General features: G+C 55.5%; 1 protein-coding gene across 1 annotated transcript in view; it reads right to left on the bottom strand.

The window, feature by feature from the left end:
- STK11 (serine/threonine kinase 11) overlaps positions 1–16,173 on the bottom strand; it is a 35,233-nt gene that overhangs the window by 2,129 nt on the left and 16,931 nt on the right. The window contains exons 7-9 of the mRNA XM_082780177.1: positions 13,688–13,745; positions 7,029–7,222; positions 125–353 (exon numbers count right to left, since the gene is read on the bottom strand). Coding sequence (XP_082636303.1) covers positions 145–353; positions 7,029–7,222; positions 13,688–13,745 — 461 coding nt within the window. The 3' untranslated portion in view covers positions 125–144. The remainder of the gene's footprint in view (positions 1–124; positions 354–7,028; positions 7,223–13,687; positions 13,746–16,173) is intronic.

The following is a 16,173-nucleotide window of genomic DNA, read 5'->3' on the forward strand; positions in this document are numbered from 1 at the left end:
ATGCCGGGAATAACACGGGGGGGCTCTGGTGCCGAGGAGAGGGGCGCCCCCAGACCTCCCCCTTTCCCCAGCCGGGGCCGCAAACCCCTCTGCACCCAAGGGTGCCCACCCGCCGTGGCCGTACCTGTGCGGGGCGCTCCCAGCTCACTGCTGCTTGCAGGTGGAGAGCTTGCGGATCTTGCTGCTGGCCGAGCAGGCCTTGCGCGAGGGGTTGGAGGAGGCGCTGGCTCGCCGCTCCGCCTTGGATTTGGTGCTCAGCTGCCCCGGCTCCGTCCCGTTCATGCAGACGGCCTTGGGCAGCCCCCGGCTGCGGCTCTGCCCGTTCTGCCCGGCCTCCTCCTCAGGCACCTGTCCTGCAAGGGGAGCCAGGCGTCAGGCCGGCAGCCGCCTTCCCCCCTCCCTCACACACCACAAGGCATCGCTTCTGCTCTTGCCCCACACCTCCCGTCGCCCAAAGCCAAGCCAGGGCTGGCTGCAGAGCCCTCGAGAACAGCCCCAAGACCTCGTCTCCCTCCCAGGGGCTGCCTTTGCCCCGTTTCTCCACCCCGCAGCAGCCGGCGGTGCCCAGCAGTTGGTGCACGAGGAACCAGAGGCACCCAGGGCACGGCCGGCACAGGGCCCCAGGGCAGGAGCACCCCATGCCCACAGCCCCAGAGGCTACTCTCCTCTCCCCCCGGTGGCTTTCTCCCTACAGGGGACAAGTCACAGCCCCGTGCACCCCCCTGCAGGGTTCCCAGGGGCTTGGTGGGGCTGGAGGGCACAGACCTGGCTTTTACACCGCACCGAATGATCGGCTTCACCCCCAGAGGTGCAAAACCACCCCAAACAGAACACAGGAGCTCAGGTAACCCCCCCCAGGAGCTCAGATCCACCTGCAGGACATCAGGTACCCCCCTAGGAGCTCAGGTACCCCCCAGCCCCTTGAGGGGACGTCCAGCAGGAGCACAGCTCACGCTCCTCTGCTCAGAGCAGCCCCAACTCCCCCCCAGGAGCAGCTCGGTGCCACTCAGCACAGCGGCTGCGGGGCCGTTCCCAGAGGGATCCCCCTGCCACCACAGCCAGACGGGGCTCAGGTCACAGCCCCGGGGGCAGGGAACGACAAAGGACCCCCCCCCAGCACAGCCCTGGCTGGAGCAGGAGGGGATGAGGGGGACGAGGGGACGCCACCGCTGCGCATCCCCTGGATGGGGGCTGAGGGAAGGATTGGGGTTGAGGGAGGAAGGATTGGGGCTGAGGGAAGGATTCGTCAGGTTCCCAGCTCCCCCCACCGGATCCAGCCGAGGCAATTTCCTTCCAGCAGGAACGTCACGCTCCAGGGCCCTTCAGTTATGACTCAGAGGGCTGAGTGGAAGCTGAAGGCTGTAAGACGATTATGGATAATTTTCTTTAAAGGATGCTCGATCCTTTCTCCGCCAAGGCCGAGCGGCACGTCATCTCGCCACTTGCGCCAGCGATCACCCCACCGCGTGGGGAGGAGGGGGACACGGGGGGGGAGGTGCCCGAGGGAGGCAGCGGGGTCCCAGCGGGGTCCCCCTCGGACCCCCTCTCCCCTCGGTGCTGCTGCAGTGGGGCTGCACGGGTTCCCCTTGCTCTGCTCCCTGCCTGTGTCCCTGCGCGGCTGCTACAGCCCCTGGCCATGTGCAGGGAGTCCTCCTCATCCTCCTCCTCCTCCTCCTCGGGAGGAAGAAGAAATGAAAGCCACGAGGGGCCGTGGATGGCTCTGGGGTCAGTGGCCCTCAGCACCCACCTTCCTTGCTTCTGCCTTGCCTGGTACCAGCTGCTCCCAGCGGTGCTGCTGGGCACCCATCGCGCTCCTCAGGGAGGGGGGACCAGCCCCGTGCCCCCCAAAACGCAGCTCCTGCTCCTCCCGGGGCTCCAGGAGCAGAGGTGCCCGGCTGGCGTGGCCCCGAGCTGCCTGGGGGGGGCTGCTAAGGGCTGAGAGGGGCTGAGGAGCCCCAGCCATACCCACTGGGCCAGGAGGGAGCTGCCCCCCAGTTTTCAGCTTCCACCTCCTGACCCCTTAAAGGCTGGGGTGACTCGCCAGGAAAGGGCCAAAGCCCCCCCAGAGGGTGAGGACACTCCGGACCCCCCCAGTTTCTCCAGCCCCCGAGCCCGGCCGTGCCCCCACCAAGCCCAGGGTCCATCCTCTCCCCCCCAACCCCAATTTCACATCTGCAGAGACTCCAATAACCCCCCCCTTCAAAGCTCAACACTTATCCTTCCCCTCCTTCAGCTGAACTAGGGCCAAGTCAATTAACATTTCTGACTGGGGAGGGAAGAAAAAAAAAACCCACCCTAAACAGTTCATTTGTCTTCTGGGTGACTGCTCCCTCCTCCCCCTCCCACCCTGCCTGAAAAGAACAATCCCCCGAGTCTATTACGGCCACCGAGGAGGGAGGGGGAATTGCAGGCTAATTTTACCTCCTTCACCAATGACAGTTGCTGACGTTCAGATTAATGAAAATAAAAATTCGCCATCGGATGGAGTCTTGGCAACTGCCTGCCCCCGCGGAAGCCGGTGACCCAGCGCTGTGTCTGCTCACAGCCCCCTCCCAGCGCAGCATCAGCGGCTGAACGGGGCTAAAAATAAAATAAATAAAAAGGAAAAGGAGGGACGAGGCTTTGAGAACGCGCGTGCTCGTCCTTGCCACCTCTCCCGTTTCTTAATGGCTCCATCCAGCTCATTCAGGTGCAAAAAAAAGGGTTCAGAATAAAACCGGGGAGAGCTGTGGACTCGCTGCGTTGGCCAGGCACAAACACGCAGACACGATGCGCTGCGGGGAACGCGCCTCCTCCCGTGCCAGGCAGCACCCAAAGGCTCCAGCCCTGCCTTCATTTTCCTATTTTCCAGCCTCAGACCGAAGGAAAAAAAAAAACAAAAAAAAAAAAAAAACCAGCATCGAGCTCTGCAGCCATTTGCCTCCACCCGAGCACCGGGTTGCAGCTGAGCGAGGGGTTAATGGGAGGGGAGCACCAAGCAGCAGCTGTGAGGGGCTCGGTGCTCCTCTCTCCAAGCAGGAGGGCAGCACTGGTGGGCAGGAGGCTCTGTGGTGTGCTCAGCACCACCACCTCCCTCCTCAGCGCTTCCCGGGCTGAGACGTTTCACACCCACCGAGGCAGGGGCACGGGACGGTCGAGGCTCTCCACAGGGCTGCACAGATCTTTAAATAGCCCCTTAAAAATAAAAGCCCTTTCTCACAGCCCCTTCTTCCGCCGAGGAAGGGGAGATTTAACAAGAGGTTCCCTCTTGTCCCTCCCACCCTGAGCACCTCGGAGGCGCCTGCACTGCCCCTGCTGCCCAGCAGAGCCCCGGCTGAATGGATCACTCAGTTCCTGCATTGATCAGCCACTTACAAGGTGAATTTTCTTTCCTTTTTTTTTTTTTAGTCTTTATTTTAATATGGCATCGCTGTTAGCAATGGAACGCTTGCGTGGAGCTGGGCACCTTCAAGGAATCCTGCAGGAAGACTCGGGGAAGGCAGATTAGGAGCTGTGCTCTGTGCAGGCTGCCCCCAGATTTCTTTAATCATACAAACCCAGGGGAGTCTGCTCCTGCTCAGCCCTTTTCCTCCTTGGAGCTTGTTGGGAGCGGTGTTGCACTTCAGACAGGGGGAGTCCCACCCACTGAAGCCCCTAACCTGTAAATCACACCGATCACACCAGCCCCCTTTTTTGTCAGCCCTCCTTTAAGAGGCCTCGAGGAGTCCCGTGAGCAGCCTGACCGTCAGAGAGAGCCCTGGGTTGGGGAACGGGAGCTCAGGCGTGGTCAGGCTCCCTCCGAGCTGCAAGAGAGGGCTGCTGAGGAGAGCAGCACAGGGACATCCCGCCCGGAGAAGTCCTCCTCCTGCTCCTCTGGGTCCCAGGGGCTGCACCCGGACTGTGGGGTTGGGCAGAGCCCAGGGATCCCCGTCCTGGACACATCCAGCTCAGCACATCGCCGCCGCGAGAGCAGAACGCCCACGTGCTGGGTAGGGGACCTACAGGACCCTCTCAGGGGCTGGAAACGCTGCTTTACTCCTCCTGGCACCTGAGCAAGGTATGCAGCAAGCCCTGAAGTGATGGAGAGGCTAAAACCCATCACCACTCACCAGTGCAGTGAAACCAAATCACGTTCAGCCCACCCAGGCTACCTGTAACAATGGGAAATGCTGACCTAGGGGGCCACCACTAAGCCTACTGAGGGTCAGGTCTCTAATCCCTCTGAGACAGCACAAATCACACATGAGAACTTCAGACATCTTCAAACATTTTCCAGCAACGTGCCGGTCATCTTCTGAGGAGACAGCTCTTATTTGGGATCACTCCAAAAGGAGCAAACTCCCCTGGTTTGCCCCGAAGGAGCTGCAGAGCGCAGCGGTTCCCCAGGCACACTGACACCAGGCAGTGCCCAGCTGCAGCCCAGGTGGCTCTCCCGGGCCTGCTGGGCACACATCCACTCCAATTTTGCAAGTCTTCCTAAAGTTTCTGCTTTTTAATCATAAAGAAGTGCAAAAAACAGGCAGCAACGGGCTAACCATCACTAGAGAAGTTAAAGCATCACGAGAAAAGTCAAAGAAACCCAACTGGAACTAGAGTGAGAACAGACAGGAACACTTCTGCAGGCACGGGCTGCACTGCACAGAGTAACCCCTCTGGAAGGGGTCACAAACTGCTCTCCTTGGCAGCACGCTGTGCCTTTCGGCTGCCCTTTGGTTCAAACACAGAGCCAAAAACTGGGGAACGACTCCCCTGCAGAACAGAGTTATCTGCTTTTGGAATAAGGCAGCTTTCTCAGGGACAGGAGGGATCCTGCTGAAGCGTGGGGGACGTGAGGAGATGAGAGGAGCTGGTCCTGCACTCCCCAGCCTCTGCCACGGCCACGGGAAGCCCACGAGGGCAGCGCTTTGGGGCCTAGGCTAAGCTCCGTGCTCCTCTTCTGTGCCCGTGGCCAACGGGAGCACAGCTTCCTCTGCAAACAGCTCCTCACAGCTTCTGCTCTCTGCTCCAAGCCCTGCCTCAGCTTCCTCCTCTGCAGCTGGGAACGCACAGGGAAGCAATGGTGCTGTTAGAGACACGCACAGCTCGCTTTCTACACCACCACCAAAAGCAGTGGGACTGTCCCGGGGGCTCTCAGGTTTGGTCGCTCGCTGCCTGCAACAGCTCTGATCCCCCCGAGCCTCTCAGCTGGGAAGCCTGGCCCGGGGCTCGCTGAGTGCCCAGCAGCCAGCCCTACCTTGTGTTCACCTCCTGAAGCTGGTTCAGAAAGGACAGTGTCAAGTTGGAAAGGGATGTAAGTGGTGCTGGCTGTGGATTTGTCAGGCCTGAATGCTTTTTCCACACTCAGACCACTTACATGACCACTTACATGTGGGCTGTTGCTGGCAGGAGCCCTTGCACAGGGAAATGGGCAACCTCTGGCCACGCAGAAGGCATCTGGCAGGTCCTCTTCCCTCCTGCTTCTCTGCCTAGCAAGGCCCTAGCAGTCAAGTACGTGCTTCGGTGAGCCCAGCACATTTTTCAAAGGATGCCTCATTCCAAAAAGCCTCCGCTAGGCTCAGAGGAAAGGTCTGGCCCCGGTCAGACTCCGGTAGCAAGTCTGTGGGATGTAAGAGAGCAAAGGACGGAGCTCTGCAGGTCACCCAGCTGGCACCGGGACATCAGCTCGATTAGAAGAGGTTATAAATCACCCGACTGCCTCCAGTGAATCAGCACTTGGAAACAGATCCTTCACTTTGATGAGACTCCCTTCATCTTGGCAGGCTCCACCTCCGACCCACCTACGTATCCGCTGGTCCCCAGCAGGGTCCCCCAGGACAGGGATGTCCTGGAGCACAGCGCCCCGAGGCACAGCCCTGGAGAGCCTGGCTTGAAGCAGCCTCAGCCCTTCTGCCCTCAGAAAGCTCTGCCTGGGAGGCAGATCTGGATTCAAGCTGTTGCCCCAAGGAATTTTGGGTGCAATTTGAGGCTTATTACAACTCAGGGCCTTATGCTTTGCTCTTCTGTGCTGGTGATTCAAAGAAAAGAAAAAAAAAGTAGTTTCCACCTAACCAGGAAACCAGGAGAAAAGCAAGGTCTTCAGGGATGAGACCTCTGCACAGGTCAAAACCAGACCTGGCTTTTACTTAGATCCACAGAAATCCACCAAGCCATGGTTAAGGAAAAAACTGCAGCAGTTTGGTTAGTCTTGAAGCGCAGGAACTGGGGCTGTCCTCACCACAAGGGCAGGTCAGTCCCAGCCACCTGCAGCCGCTCCCATCCCTACACCCAGTCCTTGAAGCCTTCCCTCCAAAACAGCAATTAAAGTGGGCCAGGGCACAGAGAGCACTTCTCAGGGAACTCGCAGGGTGTTGATTTCAGCACCAAGAGCAGAGGCAGGAGACCAGAACTGCTGCCTCACGCAGCACAGCCACAGGGGCCAGCAGCCTTGGTCTGCAGTCTCACCAGGCGCAGAGGAGGGACAAGGCCGAGCTCTCGATCGCCATCGCTTTGTGAGAACCGCACAGGAGAAGCCAGACACACCCCTCTGCTCACACACCCCTCTGCTTGCTGCTTGGCTTACCTTAAAACATTGGGAAATCCCCAATAAAAGGGCAACTCTGCAGCCAAGCTCCCAAGGCTGGAGCAGAAAGGAGCCTCAGCACAAGGCCTGCAGCACCCTTCTCCCCCAGATGTGCCATCTCCTCCGAACACTGAGTCACGCCGGGGCTGTGCTCCAAAATAACTCCGTGAGGCTAGCAAAGCCGGCCAAAAGAATTAAGTGTGCTCGAGCAACAGCATCCAGCAGGAGCAAGCTATTACTGGAGGAGGAAGGAGCTCAGCAGATGGGAAGCACACAGGAAGGGGCATCCTGGTGATCAAATAAAGGACCAAGGCATCCGGAGCATCGCGGCTCGCTCGCTGTGCGTCACTCTCACCGCTTAATAATCAATACTCTCCTCCAGTGCTGGAAGGACGCGCTCAGACCTCACGGCCCTTCCTATAAAAAGGCTCTAGATGGACAGGAGGACAGTCGCTTCCGCCCTTCTCATCCCGGCATTGCTCCCTCCTACCTGGTACTGTGAAATCCTGAGTGTAGATGATATCATCTTCAATGTCATACAAGTCATCATCTTCATCCTCGTTGTAGCCATGCAGATCTTCCAGATAAGGCACCGCCGTCATACTTCTCCACTTGTCCTTTGTTTCTGGGCTGGGAGGTATGGGCACCAGAGTCTCTGCCTGAGCATGTTTCTTACGAAACCAACTGCAAAGAGTCCAAGAGCAGAGTTTCATCAGCACAGCTTCACTTTTCGGAAGGCACAGAGAAATCCTCGACAGTACGAGTTGGCCCCGTTCCACCCCAACGCTCAAAGGTGCGTGGAGTCTGCTTAAAGAGAGCTTCCCAGCTGGTTTTACACCACTGCATTTTTTTAATTGTGTAATGATCAAGTGGAAGGTGTCAAGAAAGGCAAGTGCAAGGACAGCAGCAGCTGTGTAGCTGCTCCATGCACTGGTCCCTGGTCAGCCATGGAGGGAGCCTGCCCAGCTGTTGGCACGTTGCTGCCCACTGCAAGGCACCCCAGGGTGCACGACACCCCCAGAAGGGCACAGACAGAGCACAGAACATTTTCTCCATCACCAGCTCAGCCACACTGAGGCACAAAACGCAAGCTGCTGCTCCCTCCCCATAGGTCAGGGCACATTAGCGGAGCAGCCCGAGCTCCTGTCCGAGCTGTATCGCCAAAGCAACAGCAGAGAAACTTCTTTATGCTAAAGATGAGGCTAATCCAGCAGGACAAGGCAAAAGGGTTTGCAGGACGCAATTCTGAGGAGTGCTGTTTGCTCCCAAGCTCCCTTTAACAGGCAGTTCTCAAGATGAGAGTGAAGATGCTCCACACTTTATCTTTTCATCCATATTACCATTACACCCAGTAGGCACAGTGCTACCGCCTGCCCACTGAAGGTATCAGCCCTAATTAAACGAGGAGCCCGACAGGCTTGCATCACGTCAGCACCTCCGCAGCCAGGTGGGCAGCCTTTCACAGCTTTTGTCCTCCCATAGCAGGGTCCCAGCACACCCACAGGCACCCTCCCCTCCTGTCCTGGGGTTTTGTTCTGCTGCCCCTGGAGGCTGCCACACGGAGGCACCTGAGGCTGCTTCTTACACCTTGCCCTGTGGGTCCTCTGCAGGAAGGACGGGACAGGAGGCACCTGCCAGATCTGCCCTCTGGTTCCTGCAGTGGCCTTCCAGGAGTGAAACAAGAGGTCAGCCCAGCTCCCAGCCTAGCAGGAAGCGAGCAGGTCCAGCCTAACTTGATTTGGGCCAAGAGCTTCAGCAAATCCTGCGGCTGGCTTCCTCGGAGCTGCGCATGGCACACCACGCTCCTAATTCGATCATTTGATTTCCTTTACTTGGGAGACTGCTTTCATCAAGGCAGCGACTGCCAAGACAGCAAACGCAGCCGAGGCTGCTCCAGCCTGGCAGGATCATCTCGCACAGGAACAGAAGACCCAACACAATCAGCAGCTATTTTTTGCCAGGGGCACTGGAGCTAGAGGGAAGCGAGCTAAATGCCAGGGACCTGAGGAGAAAGGAACACGCAGGACAAATGAGATCAGAACGCCTGCCAGGGAAGGGAAGGTTTTAAAGGGAGAAAGCCTACAAGTCCCTAGCAGCGTGTTTTTATTTTGCTATATTTCAGCTCTGCCTTTCTTTCCTTCTGTCCTACTTACCAGGAGAGTAAAAATAGGTTTTTATTAACAGCTGAAACCTGAATCACTGTACTCCAGTCATCACGCTCCCATCCTCTGGGAGGTGATTTCAAATACTTGCATATGCAGACATGGTAATGAGGCTATAGAGTGAGCGGTGAAATTCATTGAAGTTTTGAGAAAATCAAAGACCTCTTGGAAGGAGCCTGAAGCAATTCTTTCTGGAGTAGCAGAGTATTTCCTGGCAAGCAATTTTCCAGCAGGGGCAGGGATGCTGCTTTCTATACCAGCGCTAAATGTGATTAGTGGAGATTTGCTGTTCAGCTGAGGACCACTGGCTCCACCAAACGCCCTGATCTGGCTCGAGATGCTGCTGCCCACTGCCTAAGCCAAGCAGCAGCCGCAGAGATGAGGTCCCTCCCTCACCCTGCCTTCCCCACCGACACTAAAACATGGGCTGGATTCGCGTGCTGCTGCCTGAGCAACCCCTTTATTCCCAAGCAGTTCCACGGATGTGTAGCGAGCCCATGAAGCACAAACAGGAATCATGATCCCGCCCATTAAGCAGCAGTGGCCTGAGTTGCTCTAATCTACAGGGAGCTAAACAGCAAGGGTCAAGGGCTGAATGAAAAAAGGGACCTGGGCTGACAGAAGCAGTGATCCTGTGTGGTCTGCAGCTCCCAAGCCCAAATTTTACCAGAAGTCACCACTCAACTCTGTCCAAGTTCTGGTAGAAGCACAGTTAAAATAAGACCGGGTAAGCACAGCTGCAGCTTCCACACTTGCAGCTAATTCATTTCCCATTCTAGGCCACCAGCACTGCAGTTTGCTTGTTTGGGGTACGGACAATTCCCTCTGAAACCAGACACCAAGCTGCAGCTCACCATCCTGCCAACAAGGACCTGCTATGAGCCATTTGTCACCTCCCGTGGCACCGTGGAGGTCACGGGCACTGCCAGCCCTGTGCAGGCAGATGCAGAAGGCCCAGGGCAGGAGGTCCCTGCAGCCACTGCTCAGCTCCTGGGACATCAGGAGGTGTTCAGGTTCTCAAGCCAGGTCTGTTAAGAGCCAGCAACAGGTAAGAGGAGCCGTTTCCCCCAGCTGATGCCAGACCCATAGGGCACGGCTCAGAGTCCAACGAAGACGAGAGGTGCTGGGTGCACAGATGGAGACCGGCGTTGCTTCCACACCAGACAGCCACGTTACGAAACTGATCTGCAAGACGTGGGCAGAGGAACCAGAGACTCCCTCCCATGCGCCTGCCACAGGGAAGTGAGACAGACCCAGATGCCTGAGCAGGAAGGGAAAGGAGAAGAGCTTGTGTCCCCCCACAGGGAGGGCAGTTACGGCGTGACACCGCAGATGAGGGATGGGAAAAGCCCCTCGGTACCCACGCTGCAGCACAGGGTAAGGGAAACCCCTCTCACTCCCTAAAAACAGACACTGAAGTCCAGGAGATGCTCAGCACCTGTGAAGGAATCCCCAGTGGCACCAAAGGTGGGTTCCCAAGGGTTTGAAGAGCACAAAGCATCCAGCAGCCTCGCTGCAGCTCCACGGGAGGACCTTGGGTGAGCCCAGGACGGTGCCACCACCGCCCGGGGGTCAGGAGGCAGCTCCAGCCCCGTGAGTTGGTTTGCACCTCCGCTAATGAGAGGTGGAAGCGCCTTCCCTTTCCTGCTGTAAGCTCTTGCAAACGTATCTATGACTGAACAAATTAAGTGTGACACTTCTGGAGAAGGAAGGCAAGATGGTTGCCTTGGAAACTAGGGACAGAGGTAGAATTCTGCATCCACTTCATCACTTTAAGTGCTGCAGCAGGGTCAGTGAATTAGTTAGGAAATGCAGTGTACGAGCATTAAGCCCTTCAGCAAAAGCACAAGGTAGAGAGGAGACGGTGAATAATCTGTAGGGAGCAGGCTGCTCACTCCCCGGCTCTTGGCAGCATTTCTTCACCGCCCTGCACCCCCGCCCGGGAGCACAAAATACTCACGGAGGTGAGCTCAAAGTGTCAGCTTTCATTGAGCATCATCCTACCCAGATCCTTCTGGGAAGAGCGGGCTTCAAGGCTCTTCCATTGTTATTCGGGGGCAGCTTCTGGCAGTTCATAAACTCAGATGTCAGGCTGAGGGAGGTTTAATGCATTTCCATTTACCACTCCTGGGTCTGCACTGCACACGTTGCTTCCAAAGGCTGTGCAAACCTCGTCATAGAACGGGCTAAGTCAGCTTGGTCCAGCTCAATTAAAACAGTGCTGAGGTGGGAATTTGATGCAAGAGTTCACTACAGAAGTGAGGAGATGAGAAAAGCATAAAGATAGAGAACGAAGCAGGTTCTTCCTGCAGAGTGCTTCAGGTCGGGCTGTCACTACAAGGGAAAGGCATCTGGAGTAGCTACAGGAACAAGGGGAGGAGTGGCAGGACTGCAAGCTGTCAGTGACATCAGCTCAAACACAAAAGGAGACTTCAAGCAGCACGGGAAGGCACCAGGTAGCCCTGGCTTGAGCCAGCTCCCACCTCAGCAGGGCAGCCCAGGTAGGTTGCTTTGCCTCTAGCCTAGTTCCTGCACCCCAACGCACGCTGTCCTTGTAGGAGCGCAGAGGAACCCCAGGGCACCAATGACCATAACTCCCCCTCCCCGACCAGAAAGCTAAGGACTCTAGAAATCAAGTCTCTTCCCACTAAAATGCTTTGGAAAAACCCTCTGACGACCCCTGAAAGGCTACCTGCTGGCCCTCTGCTCGCTTTGTTCACTGAAATAAACCAGGGTCAGGCCAAGCACAAGGGCCACGCTTCTCATCTATTTAGAGAAAAGTGATGAGAACCAAGCGCTGCGTTCTTTAGCACGATGCTCTTCCACAAAAAGCAGAGGGACAGACACGTCCAAAGCCCAAGGCTGCAAGCTCTGCTGTGCTTGATGTAATTATTAGGATGCCACAGCAGGAGGAAGGAGGCAATTACTAATAGGGGAGCAAAGCCTGTTAAGAAGCACTGGCTAAGCTCACAGAAAACTAATAAGAGACTAAGCCTTGGAAACGCTCCTGTGTTTGCAGGTAGAGCCTCTCCTCAGCCCCTCTCCGTGCTCGGAGATTAAAGCCTCCCCAGCAGCAGCCGGGCCCAATTAGAGGGCGGCTGTGCCTCTGCAGCGCGGGGAAGCGGCTGCCCTCCGTGCCAGAGGCACGCTCCAGTTTCTCCTGCTCTCCCACTACAGGCAGGGCCTCTGGAGAAACCTCCCTGCTTCCAGCTGGGCAAAGCTGACGCAAAAGCTCCCTGCCACAAGGGAGAGGTGTAAAACCAAGTACAGAGCTGGAGAAGCAGCTCAAACAGCCGGCAGACAGCAGCACACGAGAACCACGGCGCTGAGCTGCACCTAGGGGCAGCTCACAGCACGCTTTGGACCCACGGTGTTGATAGGAAAGAAACTGCTGTCAGTGATTTGAAGTGCTTTCGGTGATTTCCTCGGTACCTACTAACCTGCTCCACGGAGTTAATTCTTACCACGCTTCTCCAGTGCTCCCTGGCAAAGCAGGGGTTGGCTGTGTGGCAGGCTGATCACCCTGCCACCAGCTGCAATGAACAGAACCACTTCATACCAGTACGACAGCACACAGTGCTTCACTGTACATCTTGAAGCCTCCAGTCCTCAGTGGGAGATGGGAGAAGGAAGTCAGCAACAGCAGGAGCTCTTGTTTCGAGGATCAGCTCCATTCGTGGTCCCAAATGCTACGCAGCATTTGAGAGGCCAGCCCCCAGCAGCCCCCTTCACGGCCCACTCTTACTGGGAAGCATGTGCACGGGGAAGGGCACCCTCAAAAAGCAAACGCCTGCTCCTATCACCTCCCACAGCCGCTGAAACAACCAATGCACGGCGCTTGGCTGCTATTAAAAGAGCCTGCCTGCTTAATTAATTGACCAGGCAGCTACATCAGACCTGCCCCCAGCCCCTTTGATCTTAGTCAGGGGTAGCCGCAGCTGCTCCTCGGCACCACACCAGCGCAGTTCGAGCCTGGCTGGTTTTGTTCTGGGGCTCCTGCAGATGCCTCCCGTGCCATAACATCTCCCAGGGATCACCATCTGACAGCACACAGCTACCGCTGCTGCTTTTTTCAGAGAAACAGGAGGAAAATAGCGCTCGTGCTGACTGCGGGCAGCACAAAGCAGGCCCGCTGCCTTCTAGGATCAGAGCCTTGTTTTTACAAGGTTCCCAAAAGCTTTCTGGGCAGGCTTGGAGGCAGGACCTCTGCCGAGCAGCTGCGGTCCAGCAGGCAGCTCTGCATGTCCTCAGAAGCACTTCCTAGTCAAATAGCAGATAAGCTAATGCAGCCTCCGCGCTGAAGCATCCTTATGATGCTTTTTGTTCTTGTACTTTTATCCGCCCAGGAAATCTCTGCTTAGAGGCAGCATGTTCAAACAGATCCTTTAAAAAAAAAAAACTCCTCAGAGATAACGGGGCCTCCCCCCCCCCTCAGACAATGGCAAGGATAAAGGGGGAGGATATGGGGGAAGGAGGAGTATGACATTAAAGAGAAAAAAAAAAAAAAAAAACCATTGTCCTGGAACAGTTTTCCACATACTGCTTCCATCTGGAGCAAAGACCAAGGGATATTTCTGTCACCAGACTGTCCAGAAGCCCAGAACTAACACACGCTCCTCAACAGCCCTCGTTCAATAACCCAGCTGTAAGGAGCCCCTGCTCCTCCGCTCCATTAGTACTAGCTGGCCTCTGAAACAAATTATCCAGAACCCTCAATTATCAAGAACCAGTCGCACTAGAAACATATTTTCAACATATTCATTATTCGCCGGTTAGCAATTCAAATGCTTTAACCGGATGCTCTAATAGGAGGGAAAAAAAAAGCCAAGGAGAGGTTGCCAGAGCACCAGCAGAGCTGGAGGAAGGATATCTAGTGACTTCCATGTGTCTGCTGTCAAAAGGAAAAATGAGTTGAGAGCAATAGCACAGGTACATTAGCATAAGAAGCAGAAAGAGAATGACTAATAGGAAGAAGCTGAACACTCACTTGTGCTGCCTTATCTGCTGTATTGAAAATCTCTTGGCTGGGTCGTATTCAAGCATCCCTGAAAAGAAGGAAAAAAAGTCCAGGTGTGATCACAGATGCTCTCAGCCAAGTTGAAGACAGGAGGCGTAAAGCTCTGCCCTTCCCTCCCACCACCCTGCCCCAACAGCAGGCGATGTGTCCGGCCCTCCCGGCAGCTCCAGGAGCCTCTACCTTGCTCCATTAGTCACAGGGAGGGCAGCACAAAGGCCCGACTCCACTGCTGGCTGCCTGCTCAATCTGTTCCTCAGTTTCCCCACCTGTGGTGCAGACACGACCTTTCCCTCCCTCACACTGTGGGGCAGACTCGTACAGCCCCAGATCGTACGCCCAAGCACGTCTCCAGGCAAAGAGCAGCAGGGTTTGCATTTCCGGGGTAACACTACTGAACTTTCTGGGGAAGAGGCACGGCATATGTAAAGCTGCTTGGCACCCCAGAAACTCCACAGTGAAGTGAAATCCTGTTCTGGAAGTACAGCTGCGAGAAGTAACAAGCAATCCTACTGTCCATCCTATCAGCCGTCTTTTTGTCCTAGCCAGAAGTTTGATTCTTGGCATCAGCTGCTGAAATAACTGGGATTAGGGTGAAGAGAGTGGAGGGTGGAAAAAAATAGCTCATCTGTATTCGCCCTACAAAAGAAGGGGGTGGATTACTTAAGCAGACTCATGAGATGCCCACTCCGCTCCACTATCTTTAAAAAGCACAACTCGACGGAAGGAAATAAAGAAGGAGGTTTTGCTGTATTTGTCAGAGTCGAGCCAGTGGGACCCAACAAGTCTCATCCAAGCACCCAAGATCCCTCCAATGAAGCTCCCAAGACCACATTCACCTGGTGGACGTTGAACTCCTGCTGCTGCACATTACAAGCGGTTCTGCATGTGTTGGATGAACCCACCAGTGAGCCCTGCAGAGGCAGCACGAAGAGGAAGGTTTGGGGAAGACGTAACGGGAGCAGCCCATCTCCAGCAACCAGAAGAAAGGCCAGGAAGCAGAGCAGAGCTGGCAGAGCGAACGGCGGGGCAAGGGGCACTCAAAGAAGTTGCGAGGACCTTGCAGATGGTTTTCTGCAGTACTCTTGAACAATGATATTAGAAGAAAGCAGCCAACAGCGCATGCGATCAAGGCTGACTCAGAAGATCTTCCCTGTCAGCTCCGTTTGTGTCGTGTTACTACCAGTAACGATTCTACCGTAAAAAAGACAGAAAGCCACTGTGTGTGTCCCCACGGGCACTTCTGCAAGGCTCGGTCACTCAACAGGCACCCGCTTAGGAAATAAGCTTTTGAGAATAATTTCTTATCTTTAAAAAGAAGGAGATTTTTCAGCAGATAAGGGTTTATTTAGATCGGTTGTAGCCTATAGAGGATGGGCAGGAAAAGATGGTGTGAAAGCACTGAAGTCACCTTCCCCTCAGAAACCAGCACCGTTTCCCATGGCAATTTGAGAAGATTTATCAGTGCTGCTGACGGCACTACTAGCCTTAAGCAGGTGGCATCGCTACTGCTCAGCAGCATGAAGTAGGTTAAAAAACAAAAACAAGCCCTGAGAAGACTTCCCCAGGTTAGAGAAGGCCGGGTGCATCGCAAGCATGTGGCCACCTGAACTGAAGGCAATTGAGCCTTCAGCATTCAAAACTTTGGACTGAGCACACCAGGAACGTGTCACTTGCCTTGCTGAAACCATAAAACCACCTCGTGGCTGAGCTGATGGGAGCTCCCTGCTCAGGAGCAGCTCCTCATTCTGGGTATTTTCTCCCCTGAGCAAAAGAAAGCCCTGCAAACAAGCAGCAGCCCAGGCTGCAGCTCCAGACCAGAACTGGGATTAAGTGGCAGGAGGTGATTAATGCTAGTGGCAGTGCCAAGAGCTGAACAGCTCGGCTGCTAGCGAGAACCACCACCAGGAGAGTATTTTGAGCTGGCCTTACGGTAAGGGTGAGAGGCAGGGGAGATGCATTTGAGCCATCTTCAGCAGAGAAAGGATTGATCCTGAATGCTGCTGGCCCGCAAAGTGCTGCAACACCTGTAGTACAGCAGCAGAGTGCTTTCACTGGGCAAGTTCCAAGTTCTTCTCTATTCCAGCCTGTCTGTAGGAGTCCCTGCAGCCTTCTCAGTCCCAGGACAGCTGAGGCTGGCACGATCCTCTGGGAATGATCCTGTGCAACCCCTTGCTCAGAGCAGGGTCCACTAGAGCAGGTCACCCAGGACCATTTCCAGCCGGAGCACCCTCATCACAGCAGCTTGCTTTGGCTAAAGAAAAAATAAATATGCATCCCTCCAAAGGCTGTTTAAAGAATGACAGGACTAACAGAAATTTAAGGCATTTACCAGATGAAACCGGTGCAAGCAGAGGATAAGGCTCTAAGGTGAATTATTAAAAGGGGCCTGGCAGCACTGGTTACCACTAGCTGTGGTGCAGAGCTGTATTGTTCTCAAACAAGCAATTAAAAAGGCA

This window comes from Aythya marila (genome assembly GCF_965140915.1).
Source record: "Aythya marila genome assembly, chromosome: 27".
Lineage (NCBI taxonomy): Eukaryota > Metazoa > Chordata > Aves > Anseriformes > Anatidae > Aythya > Aythya marila.